The sequence below is a fragment of the Varanus komodoensis genome, unplaced genomic scaffold (genome assembly GCF_004798865.1).
Source record: "Varanus komodoensis strain SLA01 unplaced genomic scaffold, ASM479886v1 scaffold20_1, whole genome shotgun sequence".
Classification (NCBI taxonomy): Eukaryota; Metazoa; Chordata; class Lepidosauria; order Squamata; family Varanidae; genus Varanus; species Varanus komodoensis.
This window is the reverse complement of record NW_025335587.1, coordinates 19,685,159-19,701,415: the sequence shown is the minus strand read 5'-3', so window position 1 is coordinate 19,701,415 and position 16,257 is coordinate 19,685,159. Positions and strand designations below refer to the sequence as shown.

At 58.0% G+C, this 16,257-nt stretch overlaps 1 protein-coding gene across 1 annotated transcript in view; it reads left to right on the top strand.

Annotated features, from left to right (window-relative positions):
- LOC123023561 (multidrug and toxin extrusion protein 2-like) overlaps positions 1 to 14,703 on the top strand; it is a 15,028-nt gene extending 325 nt beyond the window's left edge. Inside the window, exons 2-18 of the mRNA XM_044430402.1 lie at positions 23 to 55; positions 3,035 to 3,136; positions 3,415 to 3,483; positions 4,253 to 4,401; positions 5,412 to 5,454; positions 6,602 to 6,646; positions 7,659 to 7,756; positions 8,566 to 8,663; positions 8,824 to 8,937; positions 9,590 to 9,657; positions 10,003 to 10,111; positions 10,354 to 10,429; positions 11,111 to 11,180; positions 11,813 to 11,945; positions 12,453 to 12,547; positions 13,086 to 13,167; positions 13,840 to 14,703. Coding sequence (XP_044286337.1) covers positions 23 to 55; positions 3,035 to 3,136; positions 3,415 to 3,483; positions 4,253 to 4,401; positions 5,412 to 5,454; positions 6,602 to 6,646; positions 7,659 to 7,756; positions 8,566 to 8,663; positions 8,824 to 8,937; positions 9,590 to 9,657; positions 10,003 to 10,111; positions 10,354 to 10,429; positions 11,111 to 11,180; positions 11,813 to 11,945; positions 12,453 to 12,547; positions 13,086 to 13,167; positions 13,840 to 14,063 — 1,608 coding nt within the window. The 3' untranslated portion in view covers positions 14,064 to 14,703. The remainder of the gene's footprint in view (positions 1 to 22; positions 56 to 3,034; positions 3,137 to 3,414; positions 3,484 to 4,252; positions 4,402 to 5,411; positions 5,455 to 6,601; positions 6,647 to 7,658; positions 7,757 to 8,565; positions 8,664 to 8,823; positions 8,938 to 9,589; positions 9,658 to 10,002; positions 10,112 to 10,353; positions 10,430 to 11,110; positions 11,181 to 11,812; positions 11,946 to 12,452; positions 12,548 to 13,085; positions 13,168 to 13,839) is intronic.
- Positions 14,704 to 16,257: the final 1,554 nt, after the last annotated feature.

The window sequence follows — 16,257 nt, the reverse complement described above, 5'->3', positions numbered from 1 at the left end:
GCCCGTCGGCGCCGCGCGGGAGGCGCGCGAGCTCGTGCGGATCGGCGCGCCCGTGGTGAGGCGGGCGCGGGGCGGCCGGGCGGGCGCGGGGAGGGAGCGGGGCCCCTTCGCCCTCCGCCCGTGGCGGGTGCGCCCCCGGGTCTGGCGCCTGAGAAGGGGCCCCCTTCCCGTGCAGGAGGCAGCCTTGCCCGCCCCGCAATCGAGTCCTGGGGCGAGGAAGGGGAGGCGAAGTGGCGGCTCGGGCCCGGCTGCCCGCGCCCTGGTGCTGTCCCGCAGCTGGGATGGCTGGGGACGATGGGAGTTGCGCGGCCCGCCCGAAGCCCACGGCTGGAGGCAGCCTCGTCAGAGGGAGCGGGCGTCGCGCCGGGACCGGAGGAGACGCGGGTTCAGATCTCTGCGCCGCTTTATGATCTTTACGCCTTGCTTTTAGCAGTATTTCGTGGTCGCCTGGTCCTTTCGCCACGCTGTTCACTGCCTTAAATTTTTATTTATGAAATCGCGGGTCCTGTACCAACCTGTGTCCCTCCAGATGGCAATGGAAGATTAAAGTACTTCACGTCCTATTAGCCGATACGACTTTTACTCCAACCCCATCTGGAAGGTCCCCAAGTTCCATGTATGGCCAGATGTGTGGGCTGGGAATGATGGGTGTTGTAGCCAACACATCTTTCCTTTGGGGTGGGGGGACAGTCATCTATACATGTATGTTAGAGGGAGCTTGAGTAAAACATTCCTTCATACTAAAAGCACGTGAAATCCTCTTTTTTCCTATGCTCAGAAGAAAACATCCTTTTCTTCATGCTCATTTCAACTTGTGGAGTTGAGATTTAAAAATCAAGACAGCAAAAATGACCCTTTTTTAAAAGTCATTCTCACCATGGGCTGAAAAGAGGAAGATGCGGGGTCAGAGTCTGGGACCAAAGATCACAGGGCCTGGAAGCTCTTTATGACTTTCAGGAAGTTAAATACACACTCGTTGCTGAATGCAGCTTTGTGGGAGGGGTTCTCACAATATTTGAAGCGTAGCATCTTGGGTGTGTGAGGTGTACATTCCCACACAGAAAGAAAACTTTGTCCTGTCAATCGAATTGTGTCAGCCGATGCCTCCAAGGAAAGAATTGCTCTTTTCCTTCCTTGATTCTCAGGTGTCTGCTTAAAACGGAAACCTTTTTGACAAGGCAATAATGCATGTATCTATTAGTAATACTAATGTATGACTCATTAGTAGCTAACACTGTTATATCAGTAATAGAAATGCCGGGGCGTCTTTCCCAGCACTTTGTGGAGATGGAACTTCTTGGAGGCATAGCAAGGCCTCCGCCTCAGGCCTCGGCCCTTTCCGTATGGGTGAGGGTGTTCAAAGACAGGCTGGACATGCACGTGGTGGGCACGTCGTGAGCGGAGCCGGCTGGAGCTGGGGGTCAGACTAGATGCCCGGGAGCCCCCTTCTGACTCGCTCTGTTTCTGTTTCACCCCAAGTCAGCCCTGCTGCGCTTGGGCTACTCCCAGGCGTAGGAAAGCCTCGCGGCCTTGGCACAAGGATGGGGCAGCACCTACAGATGCCCCCGCACCGAGCTGCTCTCCAGCTTGCCTCGGCCGGCTGCCCCGTGCTGCAGTCAAGGCATGCTCTTCTGGCCTGGCCTTTGTTCATTGTCCCCTCGAACAGCATCCTGTTGGCGAGAGAGCGTGACTGCTTGAAAGCCGCGGGGCCTCGGTGTCCTTGCCGCGGTGATGGAGCGCATGCTTTCCCAGCAGAAAGTGTCTGGCCGTGTGCCCACAATGGGAAGGCGTCACCAGGCTGGAAGGTTTGACCAGCACGGCTATCGCTCCCTTTGATCCTCACAACAACAGCCCTGTGAGGTAGCCCGGGCCGAGTGTGAGGGATTGGCTGAGTCGTCCCGTGGGCTTGCTGGCTGAGGGGGACTCGAACCCGTGCCTTCCAGGATCCCTGTTCAGCCACCATGCCAGCTTTCGACAAGACACCTCAGCACAGGCCGGCTTGGTGCCATCCCGATGTTTTGGGAATTGCCAGGCTGGGGGGAAGTTTGGAGCTGGCTGCAATTCCGGCTTTGCCTCGTCGGATTTCCCCGTGCCGCTGTGCTGTTCCTCTTTCCACCCTGAGGGCCAAATTCAGCTTTAAAGAAACGCTTGGGACAGAGTGCGGTCCAGTGATGGACCAGAGCAGAATACTAGTTCGGGGTGTCTACTTCCCGGTAGCCTCAGGAAAGGCGTCGGACCCTTTGAAAAGCTGGGAAGCAACCCGACGCTCCGTGGCCGCGTGGGGAAAGGGCCGGGGCTCAGTACCCTTGCTCTCCTGTGGTCCCGGCTTCACTTTCCACATGCAGGGATACCCCCCGTCTCCCCGATCTGCAGAACCTCTCCTTGCAATCTCGTGGGTGTATAATGAAATACGTTCCCTCATCAGCCCCTCCACCGGATCCTTGTTATGGTGACTTGCCCTGGCCCGGAGGGGAGCGTTCACGCTCTCTGGGATGGAGGTTTTTAAAGCTGCGCCTGTCCAAGCCTGTTCTAGCTTATCTTGGACTTCTCTTCCTCCAGCCGAGGAGGAAAAACACCCCGTTGAAGGCCTGGTTTCCAGGCACTGAGAGCCAACTCAAACCACACTGGCCCAAAACACACAGGGAGACGGTGCTTTGGCTCACGGTGATGCAGACCTCCAGCGGGGCCTGGGATGATGGAAAGCGTCCCTCGCACATGAAAAACACAGAGATCCCTGTTTCCGGAAAGCCAGTGCGATGCTCCTGCTCAGATTTCTCAAAAGAACAAACCAGTTCTTGTATTTATTTATATGTCTGATTCGTATCCCAGCTGTTTTCCTTCCGAGGAATGCAGGCGTGCATAATTTTCCTCTTATCCCCACAACAACAACCTTGCGAGGCAGGCTGGGCTGAGAGTCTGTGACTGGCCCGCAGTGGGCCAGGGGGCTCCGTCCGGGGTGCCAGCCAGGGGCTTGCGGGGGGCAGGGTTGTGGCTGCCTCTCCCCCCAGTTCTTACCCGCTGCCTCTCCCCCCAGTTCGTGGCCCAGTTCTTGGGGTTCCTGATCAGTGTGGTGAGCTCCATTTTCTGCGGCCACCTGGGCAAAGCCGAACTGGACGCCGTCACCCTGGCCGTGTCGGTACGTGAAAATCGCCACCCTCGGCCTCTGTGCCTTGGCTCACCCCCACCTGAGATGGGGGGGGGTGGAGGGACTGAATTGAGACCCCCGACCCTGTCTGGAGGGGCCGGCACTGTGAGCGGTCCCCGTGCGCCGGCCTGCCGTCTCGGTCGGGGCTGGCCGGCCTCTCCCGGAATGCCTGCCCGTTGGCTGTGCTGGCTGGGGCTGATGGGAACTGAAGTGCGACACTTCACCCGGCCCCCTCCAGCCGCTTACTTTCCCTCTCCCGCCCCCTGCAGGTTATCAACGTGATCGGCATCTCCGTCGGCTCCGGCCTGGCATCCGTGTGCGACACCCTCATGTCTCAGGTACTGCGCTCTGTTTTTCTGCCCCATCCTGGGGCTTTCTGGGGGCTTCGTTGGAGTGATTCAGTGGCCCACCCCCCTCGGCCCCTCTCCTGTGCTGTCTTCAGGGACCTGGCTTTCTGGCAACGTGCGCTGAGAAGATCGAGGGGGGACATTCTCCCCCTCTAGAAGTCCCTCCAAGGCTCTCCCAAAGAGGGAGGCCAAGATCTCTCCTCGCCGATGCCAGAGTGCAGGACGCGGAATAATCAAGTTGCGACAGCCCAGATTCAGGCTGGGCGTCGGGAGACGCTTCCTCCCTGTCAGAGCAACAGTGCAGTGGGACCAGTCATGGGCAGGTGGTGGCCCCTGGTCCATTTGATGCGGCCCTCCACCTAATCCCCTGAAGGGGGAGCCCTCGACCCTGTTGCCCCACTTCCAGCGGGGAAGAGATGGTAGCTTTCTATGCTTCTACTGACTCTATGGTTCCTATGAAAGAGAGATGGGGAACTCTGTCTAGGACTGACTCTATGGTTTCTGGTGCCATCGAAGCATCCTTCCTAGACTTCTTCCCTTTGCTGCTGCCCCCGGATTTATTTATTTTTCGGCCGGGGCGGGTTGAGCCTGGGAAATCCACGTGCCAAAAGCTAGCCAGCCTGTTGTCCCCGTCCCGGTCAGAAGGTGCTTTTGAACAGGGCGTGACACGGCCCTGCGCAGAGAGGGTCTTTTCTGTCACCCGGTCTTCTCTTCTCCACTCGTTCCAGAGGGCGCTCCGCTTCTGCTTTGTTTTGGCCAGACATACGGAAGTAAGAACGTGAAGCGGGTCGGGACCATCCTGCAGCGAGGCGTCGTCATCTTGCTCCTCTTCTGCTTCCCGTGCTGGGCCGTCTTCATCAACACGGAGCGGATCCTGCTGCTTTGCAAGCAGGACCCCGAGGTCTCCAGGTCAGCCGGCGCGGCTTCGCTCGCGTGTGCGCCTGAGCAAGCTCCTTGGGGCGTTTGCATCCCGCCGCAGCTTGCGCAGTGGACCAGTCTTTTCTCGCCCGGAGAAAGGACAAGGCAGGGGGCGTGAGGACAGCCTAGAGAAAGGCAAAAGGGCGAGAGCTGCTTGGGAAGGCAGATTTCGGCTTGGCATGAGGGGAGCCCTCCCCGGGGTGGGAGCTGTCCAGCAGCGGGACCGGCTGTCCTGGGAAGTGGCGGGTGGCCCTTGGCAGGGGGTCTTAAGCAGCGACCGTCCGGGATGCTCTTGCTACATCTGGCATCGCCACGGCTCGGACTAGGGTGACCCCCGATCCCCTCCCAGCTCTGTTTTTGGTTCCTTTTATTATTGCAAACTTGTTTTGCCAGATTCTTGTTCTTCTTCTTCGGGGCGGGACTTGAATTGACTTCTGCCACGTGCCCGGCTGTTTTCCGTGGAAGACGATCACACGTGACTCCGGGCTGCACTGTGTCCCTGGTGGTCTGTGCGCTTGCCGGGCCGTGTCACGGCAGCGAGCCCCGTGAGCCAGCTGCAGCTCCCGAAGCGCACGCCTCGGGCGTCTCGGAGGCAGCAGCACGGCAGGCCGTTTGCCGTTTGCATTCTGCCCCGAGATCATGAATTTTGGGGTGGAATTAAAACACAGTCTATCAGTCAGTTGCAGCTTTTGCAGCTGGTTTATCTCCAGGTTGCACCGATTGATTCCAGGTTCTGCCCTGAACGAGGGCTGCAGATTATTTTAAATCGAAACTAGCTTGCTTTGCTGCAAGAGGAGATATTTCTGCTGCCCAGGTTCTGCTTTTGGCTGGGTTTTGTGATGTTGGTCAGGCAGTTGTCAAAGAAGGGATTCGAAGATCTGTATCCCTTCCATATTTCTGATTCTGTGTCGTTTGATCTGCCGCGGCCCACACACCCTCTCTGGTCTGATTTACTCTCCATTCCAGTGAAGAATAAAATGTCAACTATATTTCTCTTCCAGATTAACCCAAGTTTATGTAATGATATTCATTCCCGCTCTCCCGGTAAGTTTCCTGCCGTGACCACCTTCCTTTGTGTCTTCTTAAATTGCTAACAGTTTTCAAAACTTGCTGCTGCTCTGTTTCCCTGGGGTGTGTGTGGCTTATGGGGTAAGTTTCTGGTCCTCATGGTTCTGAACATGGCTGAATTGATACCAAAAAGATTTGCAACTCAGGCCTGCAGGACACAAAGTAAATGTATATGTAATCTACATTTCCACTAAAATTTCTGTACGTCTGTCTCCTAAAGGCACCCCTATTTGCAAGAAGGAGTGTACAGACCAGGGAGACGAGGGCAGTTGATTTCAGAATAAAACATCAGAGAGAAGAATTTGGCAGCGGCAGCAAGAGGGCAAGCCCACATGAGCCAAAGGCCCACACTTCCTGGGGGATTGGCTTAGGCGATGGCTTCAGTTTTATGCCTGTCAGGCTGGGGGCAAACCTTGCCCCCTAACCCCATTTTAATCCAAAACCAGCTCATTGTGGCTTCTCATGCACCCACCCCGCTGCTTTCTGTTTTAGGAATTATTTTTTTTCATGGTTGTATTTATATCTCACATTTTTCCCCTCCTGCAAGGGATGTAAGGAGCTTACTTGGCTCACCTCCTCTCCCTGTTATTCTCATGCCAGCCCTGTGAAGTAGGCCATTCTGAGAGCAAAGGACTGGCCCAAAGTCCCCCTGTGAGCTTCATGGCCTTGATCTTGGATCTTCCAAGTCCCCGTTCTGTCCCACCCACCACGCTGGCTCTCCCTAATAATTTGCGATATCATTAAATTTCTGTGCTGTTCAGTAGCTGAAGCTTTCTGGGCAGTTGATGATCTTGTATAAAAATTACAAATTAGTATTTAATATTCATCACTGTATTATTATTGAATAGGTTTAAATACCACTTATTCCAAAATATCTATAAGTGGCTTGTTCAAGAGAGAATTGGAGCACGTGAAAAATTATTCTGCTGCTCTTATAATGCACATATGTAAACATTACTGAAAAACGCTATATCAAGCACTATGATTAAAGCTGGTACAACACCATAATTAACAAACTGGGCAGCACAGTTACTCAACGAAGGCTCACGACCCCCAGCTGTGAAATTGGGGCAGTGGCACAGAGATCTGTTCTAAAAGGTTTTGGTTTTTCGTTTTTTTGTAGGCTGTCTTTATCTACCAGTTACAGATCCGATATCTGCAGACTCAGGTGAGATTCCCTGCTATTCTCCAGGGTGGAGCAGAGGCAGGAATAAAAAGCCCCAGGTGCCACTGGAAAAAGTTTTATTGGGCAGCAATTACACTGGTTTCATTGGTATTTTGGCCTCCCCTGCCTTACACTTGGGGCTTTCCGTCTCATTTGATTATTATACTCCAGGGGGCCTGCGATTGGCTGAGCTGGGTTGACCAGCATCCATGTGGGGAGTGAGGGGGGGGGTCAAGGAATTTGCGTGTCAAATTATAGACACTCACCTGTATGCCAGGAGGAAGAGGGTCAGTTGCAGAAGGTTGTCAGAATTTTTTCTATCATGGGGATGGATGTGCCAAATAGCAGACGGGGCGATGCAGCTGCCCGGTATAAAAATCAGGACTTGTAGGCATGTGCTTTCTGCTTGCGTGCTTGTAGGAGTAAGGTTTAGCCCCTGTTCCTGTATCAGGAGCTCTTCTGGGTTGGCCTGCCACCTGGACCAGAACGGTAACTGATGAAGAGAGGCGACGGGCACCCCCTTGTGTACTTAATGTGGAAATGAGGGGAAAGGAATCGGTCATGTCCTCAGTGGAGCATCACTTTATTTTACCGGTGTTTTGAAAAGATGGCTGCCAGGCCCTCGTGCCCGCTCAGGGCACCCGGACGGGGCTGCCAATGGGATGGAAGAGCCCATCTTTTCGGAGCAGGAAATGGGGAGTGGCCGGCTGCCGCTGCCTTGCAGGAGGCTGGGGACAGGCAGAGGGCTGGGCGGAAGGACGCCCTCCCCGCAGTCTGTGCTCGCAGCCGGCCCGGCCGACGGCGCGAGCCACTAACTCATGGTGCGGGGCTGAAGGAAGGGGTTCTCTCTGGGTCTCTTTTTTGCCAGTCGCTCCCAGCGGAGATTCGCCCCAGGGGATCCCCGCCCAGCTGGGGAGCAGGGGCAGAAATGCGGCCGCCTGCCCCGAGCATCAGGGCAGGCCCGCTCAGCTGCCTCCGTGGCATTTCTCTGCTCCTTTGCCCTCCGGGGTCCCAGGTCATCCTGCTTCCCCAGGTCGTGACCGGCGTGGTGGCCAACGTCCTGAACGTGGGGATGAACGCCGTCTTCCTGCACTTGTTGGAGCTGGGTGTGGTGTGAGTGAGAATCGCCCCCGGAGGCTGCCCCGCTTCCCGGATCCATAGCTCGGGGCGGGGGGGAGGAGCTCTCCATGGCCCCGTCGGGCATCCAAATTCAGGCTTTCTCGAAAGGGGGCGGCTGGAAGGAACTTGCCGGAGGGCTGGGGAAGCACAGAGGGAAGCGTCCGTGGGAGGGGCCCGTGGTTTTCCCAGGAAGGGGCTTGGGCTCAGCCGCTGCTGTGGGAAGCAGGCTGCCGGCGGGGGCGGCATCCTGCCCGTGCATTCCCACGGGGGGTTTGGAAGTTTTCGTGCCGGGCACGGTGCCAGGCTCCCTGCAGCCCGAGGGCCACATTCTGCTCCGGAGAGGGGTCCTTCCACTGGAGGAGGTGGCCAGTGTCGAAAGGGGCGTTTCCAAAATGCCAGCTACTGGCACCAAGGGAACTGGCCCCAGTGCCAGGAAGCCACCAGACTGGAGGGAAGGCTGGGATGGCTGGGTCTGGTAACCGGGCCCAGGACTCTGCCCTCTGGCTCACATGGGAGCTGTTCTCTTAAAGCCCAGGGGCTCTTCTGCGTTCCCGAATAAAGTGAGGTTGCGGTGCGGGTGCGGGTGCTGTGGATTCAGCTCCAGTCTCTCCCAGTCATGGCCCTGTGCCATGGCCGGCTGGCCCCATCATCCCTGGTTTTATTTTTGATTTTTCACAGAGGCAAAGTTTCTAGCTCTCACGAATATGGCGAATACCCCTTCCTGAAGAAACACGGACCTGATTTCCCGTTCTATCTCTCATTCCCTCTCTCTCTCTCTCTCTCCTTTCCCGCTTTTCCTGCAGTGGATCTGCCTGGGCCAACACGCTGTCCCAGAACCTGCAGGCCATCCTGCTCTTCCTTTATGTGTGGTGTAAGAAGATCCACAAGGAGACCTGGGGAGGTAGCGTAAACCGGGGCAGGGGCTCGGAGAAAGGAGGGAAAGGGGCTCCGGGCAGCCAGGCAGGATCGGACTGAAGGCCCTCCGAGCCCAGGCCCGGAGCGTGGCTGTGCTGGGGAGCCCCGGGCACCCCCAGTGGGTAAGCGCCTGCCCTGACTTGCAGGCTGGACCCTGGAGTGCCTCCAGGAGTGGGGCTCCTTCATCCGCCTGGCCCTTCCCAGCATGCTGATGATCTGCATCGAGTGGTGGACCTTCGAGATCGGGGGCTTCATGGCAGGTGAGGCCGTCGGGTGGGACTGGAGCATCCCTGGGGCAGAGCCGCCGCCGAGCGGCCCGGCCCTGGCGGGGAGGGCGTCCGCCCCACGTCGGCGGGGATGTGCTGCCCCGGACTCGCCTTCCTCCGGCCGGGAGGGCAGGCACTCCGACGGGGCTCGGGCCCCCTGGGGATCTGGCCTCGTGGTCCGGAAGCCACCCCGGGTGCTCAGCCGAGAGCCGCTGCAGCGGCAGCGAACCCACGCTGGCCAGTGCCCGGAAGGTCCCACGGCAAGGCCTTGCAGCCACGCGGCCCCCCAGCTCGTGTCCTGGGCAGAACAGAAGTTCTCTTCCTGGGTGCGCCGGGCCACCTGCTCTGCCCGGGCCCAAGCCCCTCGCTCCGGCTGCCCGCCACCATGGGGGCCGGTGCTGTGGAGCAGCACGGAGCCGGGCTGTGTCCTGAACCCCCGACCAGCCCTGGCGACCCCCTTGTGGGGGACCCCCGGCCCCCTGCTGCCCATTCACACAGGCCACTTCCCCTTGCCCGGTCGCCACGGACGTAGCACTCGCGCGTGAGCCCCAGACAGCCCGGTTTTTTTTTTTGCATCGGAGGTTTTTAACGATCTTCGCACACTTCCAGTCTCTCTCCCTCTCTCTCTCTCTCTCCCCCCTCTAAGGCATGGTTAGCGTGGTGGAGCTGGGAGCTCAGTCCATCATATACGAACTGGCGACCATTGCTTATCTGGTGAGGACGCGCCGGCTAGCTTTGCTCCATGTGCGCAGGCCGTGGGGCGGAGCAGTGACGCCCGTGCCAGGAGAGGAGGCCTCGGGCTGCCATCGTTATTTGTTTTTTGGCGCCAGGCGAAGACCTTTTTATTTAAGCAGCATTTTAAATGTTAATATTATTGAATTTTATCTGGCCAGGGCGGCTTATTTTATATTGTATGTATTTTATTTTATTTTAATGTTTATATTTTTAATTATAATTATTTAACTACTTGTTGTAAGCTGCCCCGAGGCTTCGGCGAATGGGGCACCATAAAAACGTTTTAAAAATAATAATAAAAAATCTTCCTTTCCTGTTTTCCAGCTGCCGCAGGGCATGAGCGTGGCCTGCAGCGTCCGCATCGGCAACGCCTTGGGAGCCGGAGACGCGGAGCAAGCCAGGAAGTCCTGCGTGACGGGCCTGCTCTGCACAGGTGTGCCTTCCCAAGGGTGGTGGAGGGAGCTCTCTTTCCAGAGGACTAGAACCTTAGAGGGAGAGAGTTGGCTGGCTGCAGCCCTCCAGCTCCAGGGACAGGGAGCAGATTTCCCTGAACTCGAGACCTTCCACCTCCAGGCTGGGGCTCGCTTCCTAACCGGGGCCCCCCCTTTTCAAAAGAAGGCAAGATTCTAGTCCTCATGGCTCTTGCAGTGCTCACCCCTCCCCCTCTTCTCCCAGGCGCCTTCGCTGTGGTGTTTGCCGGCCTCCTGGGAGCCATGAGGAACGTGGTGGCGTACATCTTCACCAGCGACAGGTGCGTCACTCCAGCTCTCTGTTTCGGGGGCTCTCCCGGGGATGGGGGACGGCTTGGCGATCCGCCCGAGATCAGTGGATCAGAAAGGTGTCAGCAGATGCTTCGGCACAGTACCCCACCCACTGGCCACTGCCCCTCTTCCCTTGGGCTTCCGGGAAGCCGAAACATCTGGCAAGCGTGCAGCCCCGGGGAGGACTGCCCACCGGGTCGTCACCAGGCCGTGCCCCTCGCGACCCGCAGAGATGCAGGCTGAACGCCGCCTCCTCCTTGCGCCATTTCACCTGCCAAGGCAGTGCAGGGGTGAGGGAGTCCCCCGGTGCACCAACCGCGCTGGGGACGGGTGGCCAGGCCAGGAGCAACACCCCCGGGCACCCTTCCCCTCGCCTTAGTGCCGGCAGCCGGAAGCTTTGGTGGCCACATCAGCTCACGGGTTGCCACCGGTGGAGCCCCCCAGCGACGGGAGCCGCGTCTCGAGCCGCTGGCCGCGGAGCTCGCCTTCCGTGCCTCGATTCGGCGGGACGGGCCAGATCTTTCGGCGGGCCCCCCTGCGTTTCCGCCTCCCCCCCCTCAGCCGTGACACACAGCAGCAAACACGGCTGCTGGGCTTCCGTCTCCTCGGTGCTGGCCAGACCAAACGCCGCGCCTGCTTGCGCCTTCACCTCTGCCTTTCCTCCGCCACAGGGAGATCGTTGCCTTGGTCGCCAAAGTGATGCTCATCTTCGCCCCCTTCCACCTCTTCGATGCCATCGCGGTGAGTCCCGGGGGGGTGGAAGCCGCCAGAAGCGCTCCGTCTTTCCGCCAGACGGAGCCACGATGGGACCTGCTCCCTGGTGCTCAAGCTCCTCCGCAGGAGACTCAGCAGCTTTAAAATATTTATTTTCTTTATTTTCTTTAAAACATTTCTACGCCGCCCCATTCGCCAAAGCCTCGGGGCGGCTCACAACATAAAATTAAAATATAAAACATTCCAGTATACAACAAATTAACAATATAAAATATTATTATTTCAGTTAAAAAAAACCAAAACATATTAGTGCTTTCTTAGCTCTTGCAGTGTTGTTGGCCTTCATCTTGGTTCATATTTGGTTTGCTTTCATCCTGCTTTTAAATCATGGTTTTCATATAAACTTTTTATTCTATCACTGCATTTTATGACTTTAAGTTTCGTTTGGAGCTCTGGCTAGTGTGCCGTGCAGAAATGCAGGAAGTGAATAAAATGAAATTGAATGTGAAGCATGGCAAGTTTCTAGTCCTCAGGGCTCCAAATATTCACCAGAACAGTGCCTGGGAATGGCAGGGGGGGCCATCCGCAGGGCCTCGGGAGCAGGGGCGTTGATCTTTCTGCTAAGCCACACTGTCTGAATGGGTTTCTTTGCACCTTAGGCAACCTGTGGCGGCGTGCTGAGAGGAGCCGGGAAGCAGAAGATCGGCGCCATCGCCAATGCCGTCGGCTACTACGTCATCGGCCTGCCCATTGGGATCTCACTGATGTTTCAGTTCAAGCTTGGCGTGATGGGTACGTGTGCCGGGAAGCTGGGCTTCTTCCTGGGAGCTGCCCTTTTTCCCTCTGAAACAACCCAGGAACACCGTTTGTGGCTTAACATAACCTGGAAACTTTGGGTTGTTCGGGGGTGAGCGCACGTGCTAACCCGGGGCTCTTTGTGGGGTTAACTCTGGGTTGTTCAGCAGCCAAACCGGTTGGAGGGAAGCCATGGCTTGTTGTTGGGTTAATGCTTGGTTGTTTAGTCCCTGAAGAACCCAGAGTTTCTGGGTTTGGATGACCTGCTAGCAACCCAAGAATGGCGCGTGCCCGCATAGTTTGCGAAAGCAAAGATGGTTGAATAACCCATAGTTAGCCATTCCTGGCAGCTCCAGACACACTCTTGCAGGCCAGGCTTTGCAGAACTCCCGGAATATGGGGTGGGAAGGAAGTGTTTACATTTTGAACAGGATCGAGAAAGAAAAAGCCACTTTCCTCTACCAAATGGTAGGCTGAAGGCACTTTCTCCTGCTCTTCTCCCAGGCCTCTGGAGCGGTTTGATAGTTTGCATCTCCCTTCAAGCCGTCTCTTTCTTGGTCTTTGTCTTGCGTGCAGACTGGAAGAAGGCTGCTGAAGAGGTGAGCCTCTGGGACATCAGCGTCTTTCTTTTTTAAATCAAAGTTACTGACAGGTTGCTGGTGAAATGACTGAAATGACGAAGGCTAGAAACTTAAAAATGATGAGGGTTAGGTAAAAGATGAAAATGAAGAGGACTAAGAAACTTGAAAACAAAGGTAGCTAGGAAAACGATGTAGTCTGGAAACTTGAAAATGATGCGGGCCATGAACTTGAAAATGAAGGAAAATTTATTATTGACACACAACAAAAATAAAACGAAAACAATAAGGACTAGGAACTTGGAAATAACAAGGGCTAGAGTTTAAAAAAAAGTGTGAGATTTCTGGGATTCTGCTCCTAGATTCTGCATGGGAATGAGGGGTTGGGAGGCTTTCCAAGCATGAAGGTACCCAGAGGCCTAGTTATGCCCGTAGAAGAATGTGTAAGTTTACGTCCACCAGGATACCGCCGAAGAGCCGGACGGCACCCTCGGCTCCTCATGCCCCTTCCAGGCAAGCCAGTGGAGACATTCTGCTCTTCCTCCTCCCCACCTTCCAGGCGCAGATCCGTGCTGGTCTCACGAGCAGGCTTCCCGCTCCCGGAGCCGAGGAGGATGCTGCCAACAAGCCCGTGCCATTAGGTACCTTTCCGTGGGGAGCGCCGGAGGGGCTGAACAAGGGAGGGGCAGGGAGCCGGCCCTTGTGGAAACTCTGCCGAGACCCTTCGCTCCCCGATCGGCCCCCAAAAGCCGGCCCTGGCCCTGCGAGGGCTGTACCGCTGCACTTGGGCACCTCGCCCACGGATGGGAAGCCCTGCCCACGCACAGAGGCCTCTAGAGAAGGGCGACAACATCCAGGTTCCTTCTGCAAGGGGTCCCAGCCCTTCATCAAACGGGGGACAGTGGTGAGAGCCCTTGCGTTTACGTCCCGGGGGTGTCCGATCGCCAGAAGGAAGCTCCCTCCTTCCCCACCCCGGCTGGCTCTGCTGCGCCGGCTTCCCTCTCCGGCCAGGATGCACCACACTGCACGGCCCTCGGTTGTTCTCCCCTGATGACAGCAGCATCGGCCGCCAAAGAAAGGCGGGGCGGACCCTTGGGGGGCGGGCGTTCGCTGCAAAAACCCACAGGGAGGCGGGGGGTATTTTAACCACGGGCTGCCCCGGAGCAACCTCCCCAAAGGGTCTCGCGCAGCCCAGTGCCGCCGAGGGCCCCCCGCGAGGTTTCGACGCAGGAGCGGCTGACAGGCAAGGCCTTTACCGAAAAGGCAGAGATCCGCGGCCCCGGATCTGACGGCGGGGCTCTCCCTCTCCGCAGCCTATCTCACCATGGAGACGGATGCCCTCAACGGCGGCCCGTTCGTGGCCCAAGGGCTGGAGCAGCAGCTGGTCGCCCCCGAAGAGCCCCCGCCCTTCGCCGTCGCCCCGGGCACAGTCTTGTCCGGGAGGGAGCTGGCCTGGCGCCGTGGGCTCGCCCTGGCCCTGGCCGTCGCCTCCCTGGCCGCCGGCGTCCTGATCCGCCTCCTCCTGCAGAAGGGATAGCCGGCCGAGAGGGGCAGCCCCGGAAGAGGACAGGCGAGGCCGCCGGGACGGGACGGGTGCCCCGACGGCTCTCCGCCCTCCGTGGAGGACCGCTCTCCCGCCCAGAGCTGAGCCGCGGGGCTCCTGGCGCCTGAAGACGGCTGGTTCCCCATGCGGCCTTGCCCCGGTGCCACGGCACAACCCTTCGGCCGGAGGGGGGCTCAGGGATGAGCATGGAACCAGCCTCGCCACCTGGCCATAAAGCAGGCACTGCCTGCATCTTGGGGTCATCTCGCGCTTGGCCTTCCCAAATTCCTGGACGCTTCCTCGGTGGGGGCAGACGGCTTCCGCCAAAGCCCGTCTGCCTCAGTTTGCTTAATCCGGGGGTGCAGGTGCTCCCATCCGTGGGGGGGGGGCCAGTCTGGCCCAAGCAGCACCTTGGGATTCCTCCGGGGGGCACGGCACAGCCTGCCTCCCAGCCTCCGGATTATTTGTAATATTCCCCAGCGGGGTGTGGAGGTGCCACTGCCGGAACTGAACGCAGCCGCCCAGCCCCCGTTTGGCGTGAGCCGCTCTTCCTCCACACCCCATTTCCACCCTTCTGTCTTTTGCTACGGTTTGGGTTTTTTAAACAAATGAAACGTTTTCTGCTTTATTTTAACCGATGGCTTGGTTGCGTGTCCTCTTTCGTCCCCCTGCCAGGGGAGGGCCTCTTGCAGGCTTTCTGGATGCCAGTTCCCATGTGTCCCAGCTAGTCTAGCCAGCGGTGAGGGGTGAAGGGGGTGAAGGAGCTGCAGGCCAGCTTGGTCAATTCGGAGTGTGTGGCTCGTGCTTTTCCTTTGGAGGAACTCTGAGAAGTTTGCGCAGTTCTCTTCCTCCTCTCAGTCTTAATCCTCACAGCAGCCCTGTGAGGTAGGCCGGGCCGAGAGGCGGCGACTGGCTGAGTCCGCCCAGTTGGGTTCAGAACCCAGATCGGCCGACTCCCATTCCTGGGTGCCTACCGCTGGCCCTTGTTTGCATTTCCTCCTTTCCATTAAAAGACTCCGCAGCATAAAGCCGTCTCCGAAACGCAGAGGCAGGACTCGGCAAAGGGAAGGCTTCATAGGGGTGCCATCTCAGGCGGCATCCAGAAAAAAGCTCCAGTCGAACCACCGTGATGCTTCCTCGGTGAAGCCGAAAATGCGAAAGGGGCCGACGGCGCTGCAGTCTTTTCCGTGGCCACAGAGAGGCGGCCGAGGCCCGTCTGTGGCCTCTTGCCAGGGTAGCGTTTCGCAGGCCAAGGGACTCCCCTGCCAAATCTCGAAATCCACTCGTGCACCCAACTTTTTAAAAAACACCTTTAATAACGAGCCCGGGCGGCTGAGTGCCAGGCACTTTGGCAGCTGAACGGGGCTTCCCAAAAAAGGGGGCACTGTCTTTACCTTCTTATGTTTGCCGGAGGTTAGCTATGCTATGAAGGGATGTTTTGGGAAGAAGCGAAGGGGAAAGGACTGGTTTTCCTGCTCGTGAATTAATATTATCTTAGGGACGTTTGCTTCCTCCGCCGGGGTGGTCTTTGATTCCAGGGGACGTGGGGTCACGGCAGAGGGTTTGCGAAGGGCGATCTTCTGAGCGCTGTTGCCGGGGAGGTGGGGTTTCCGCCCCGCCGGGCAGCCCCAAAGCAGCCCCCAGAGGTGCGTGGATGCAAAACCCAGTGGTTCGATCATCTGGCAGTGATGCGGAAGGGGGGCCATCCCATTTCAAGGCCCTGCTGCCTGTTTGCCGACCGGCCCGGCTGGCTCGGATGCGATTGTGAGCGAGGACCGTCTGTGTATATGGAGAGCACTAGCTGGAGCCAGGCGCTCTGCGTGTGCCCAGGGGCTCTGTGTCACAAGTTACAGGTCTGAAGGCTGGCTGGAGGCGGCTGAGCAAGGGATCCTGGCAGGCAGGAGGCTCGGAGAAAGCACTCCGTGCATGCTCAGAGGCCGCTCGGGTCTGGCTGGGGAAAATGGGAGGGGCAAGCCTTTTTCCCTGCCTGGACGTGCCTGGGACGAGTCCTGCCCGAGTCTCCCTCAAGATGGGAGGCGGCCGAGGTCGCGGGGCAGGCGGGGGCGGCGGCCCGGCCCGGGGCGGTTCGCACCCGCGGGGAGGGCCGGGGCGGCTCGGCGGGGCCGCTGGGTGGGCGCGGGCGGCGACCCCCGCCTGGCGCGCGTAGAGGAGAGGCCGCCCCGGCAGA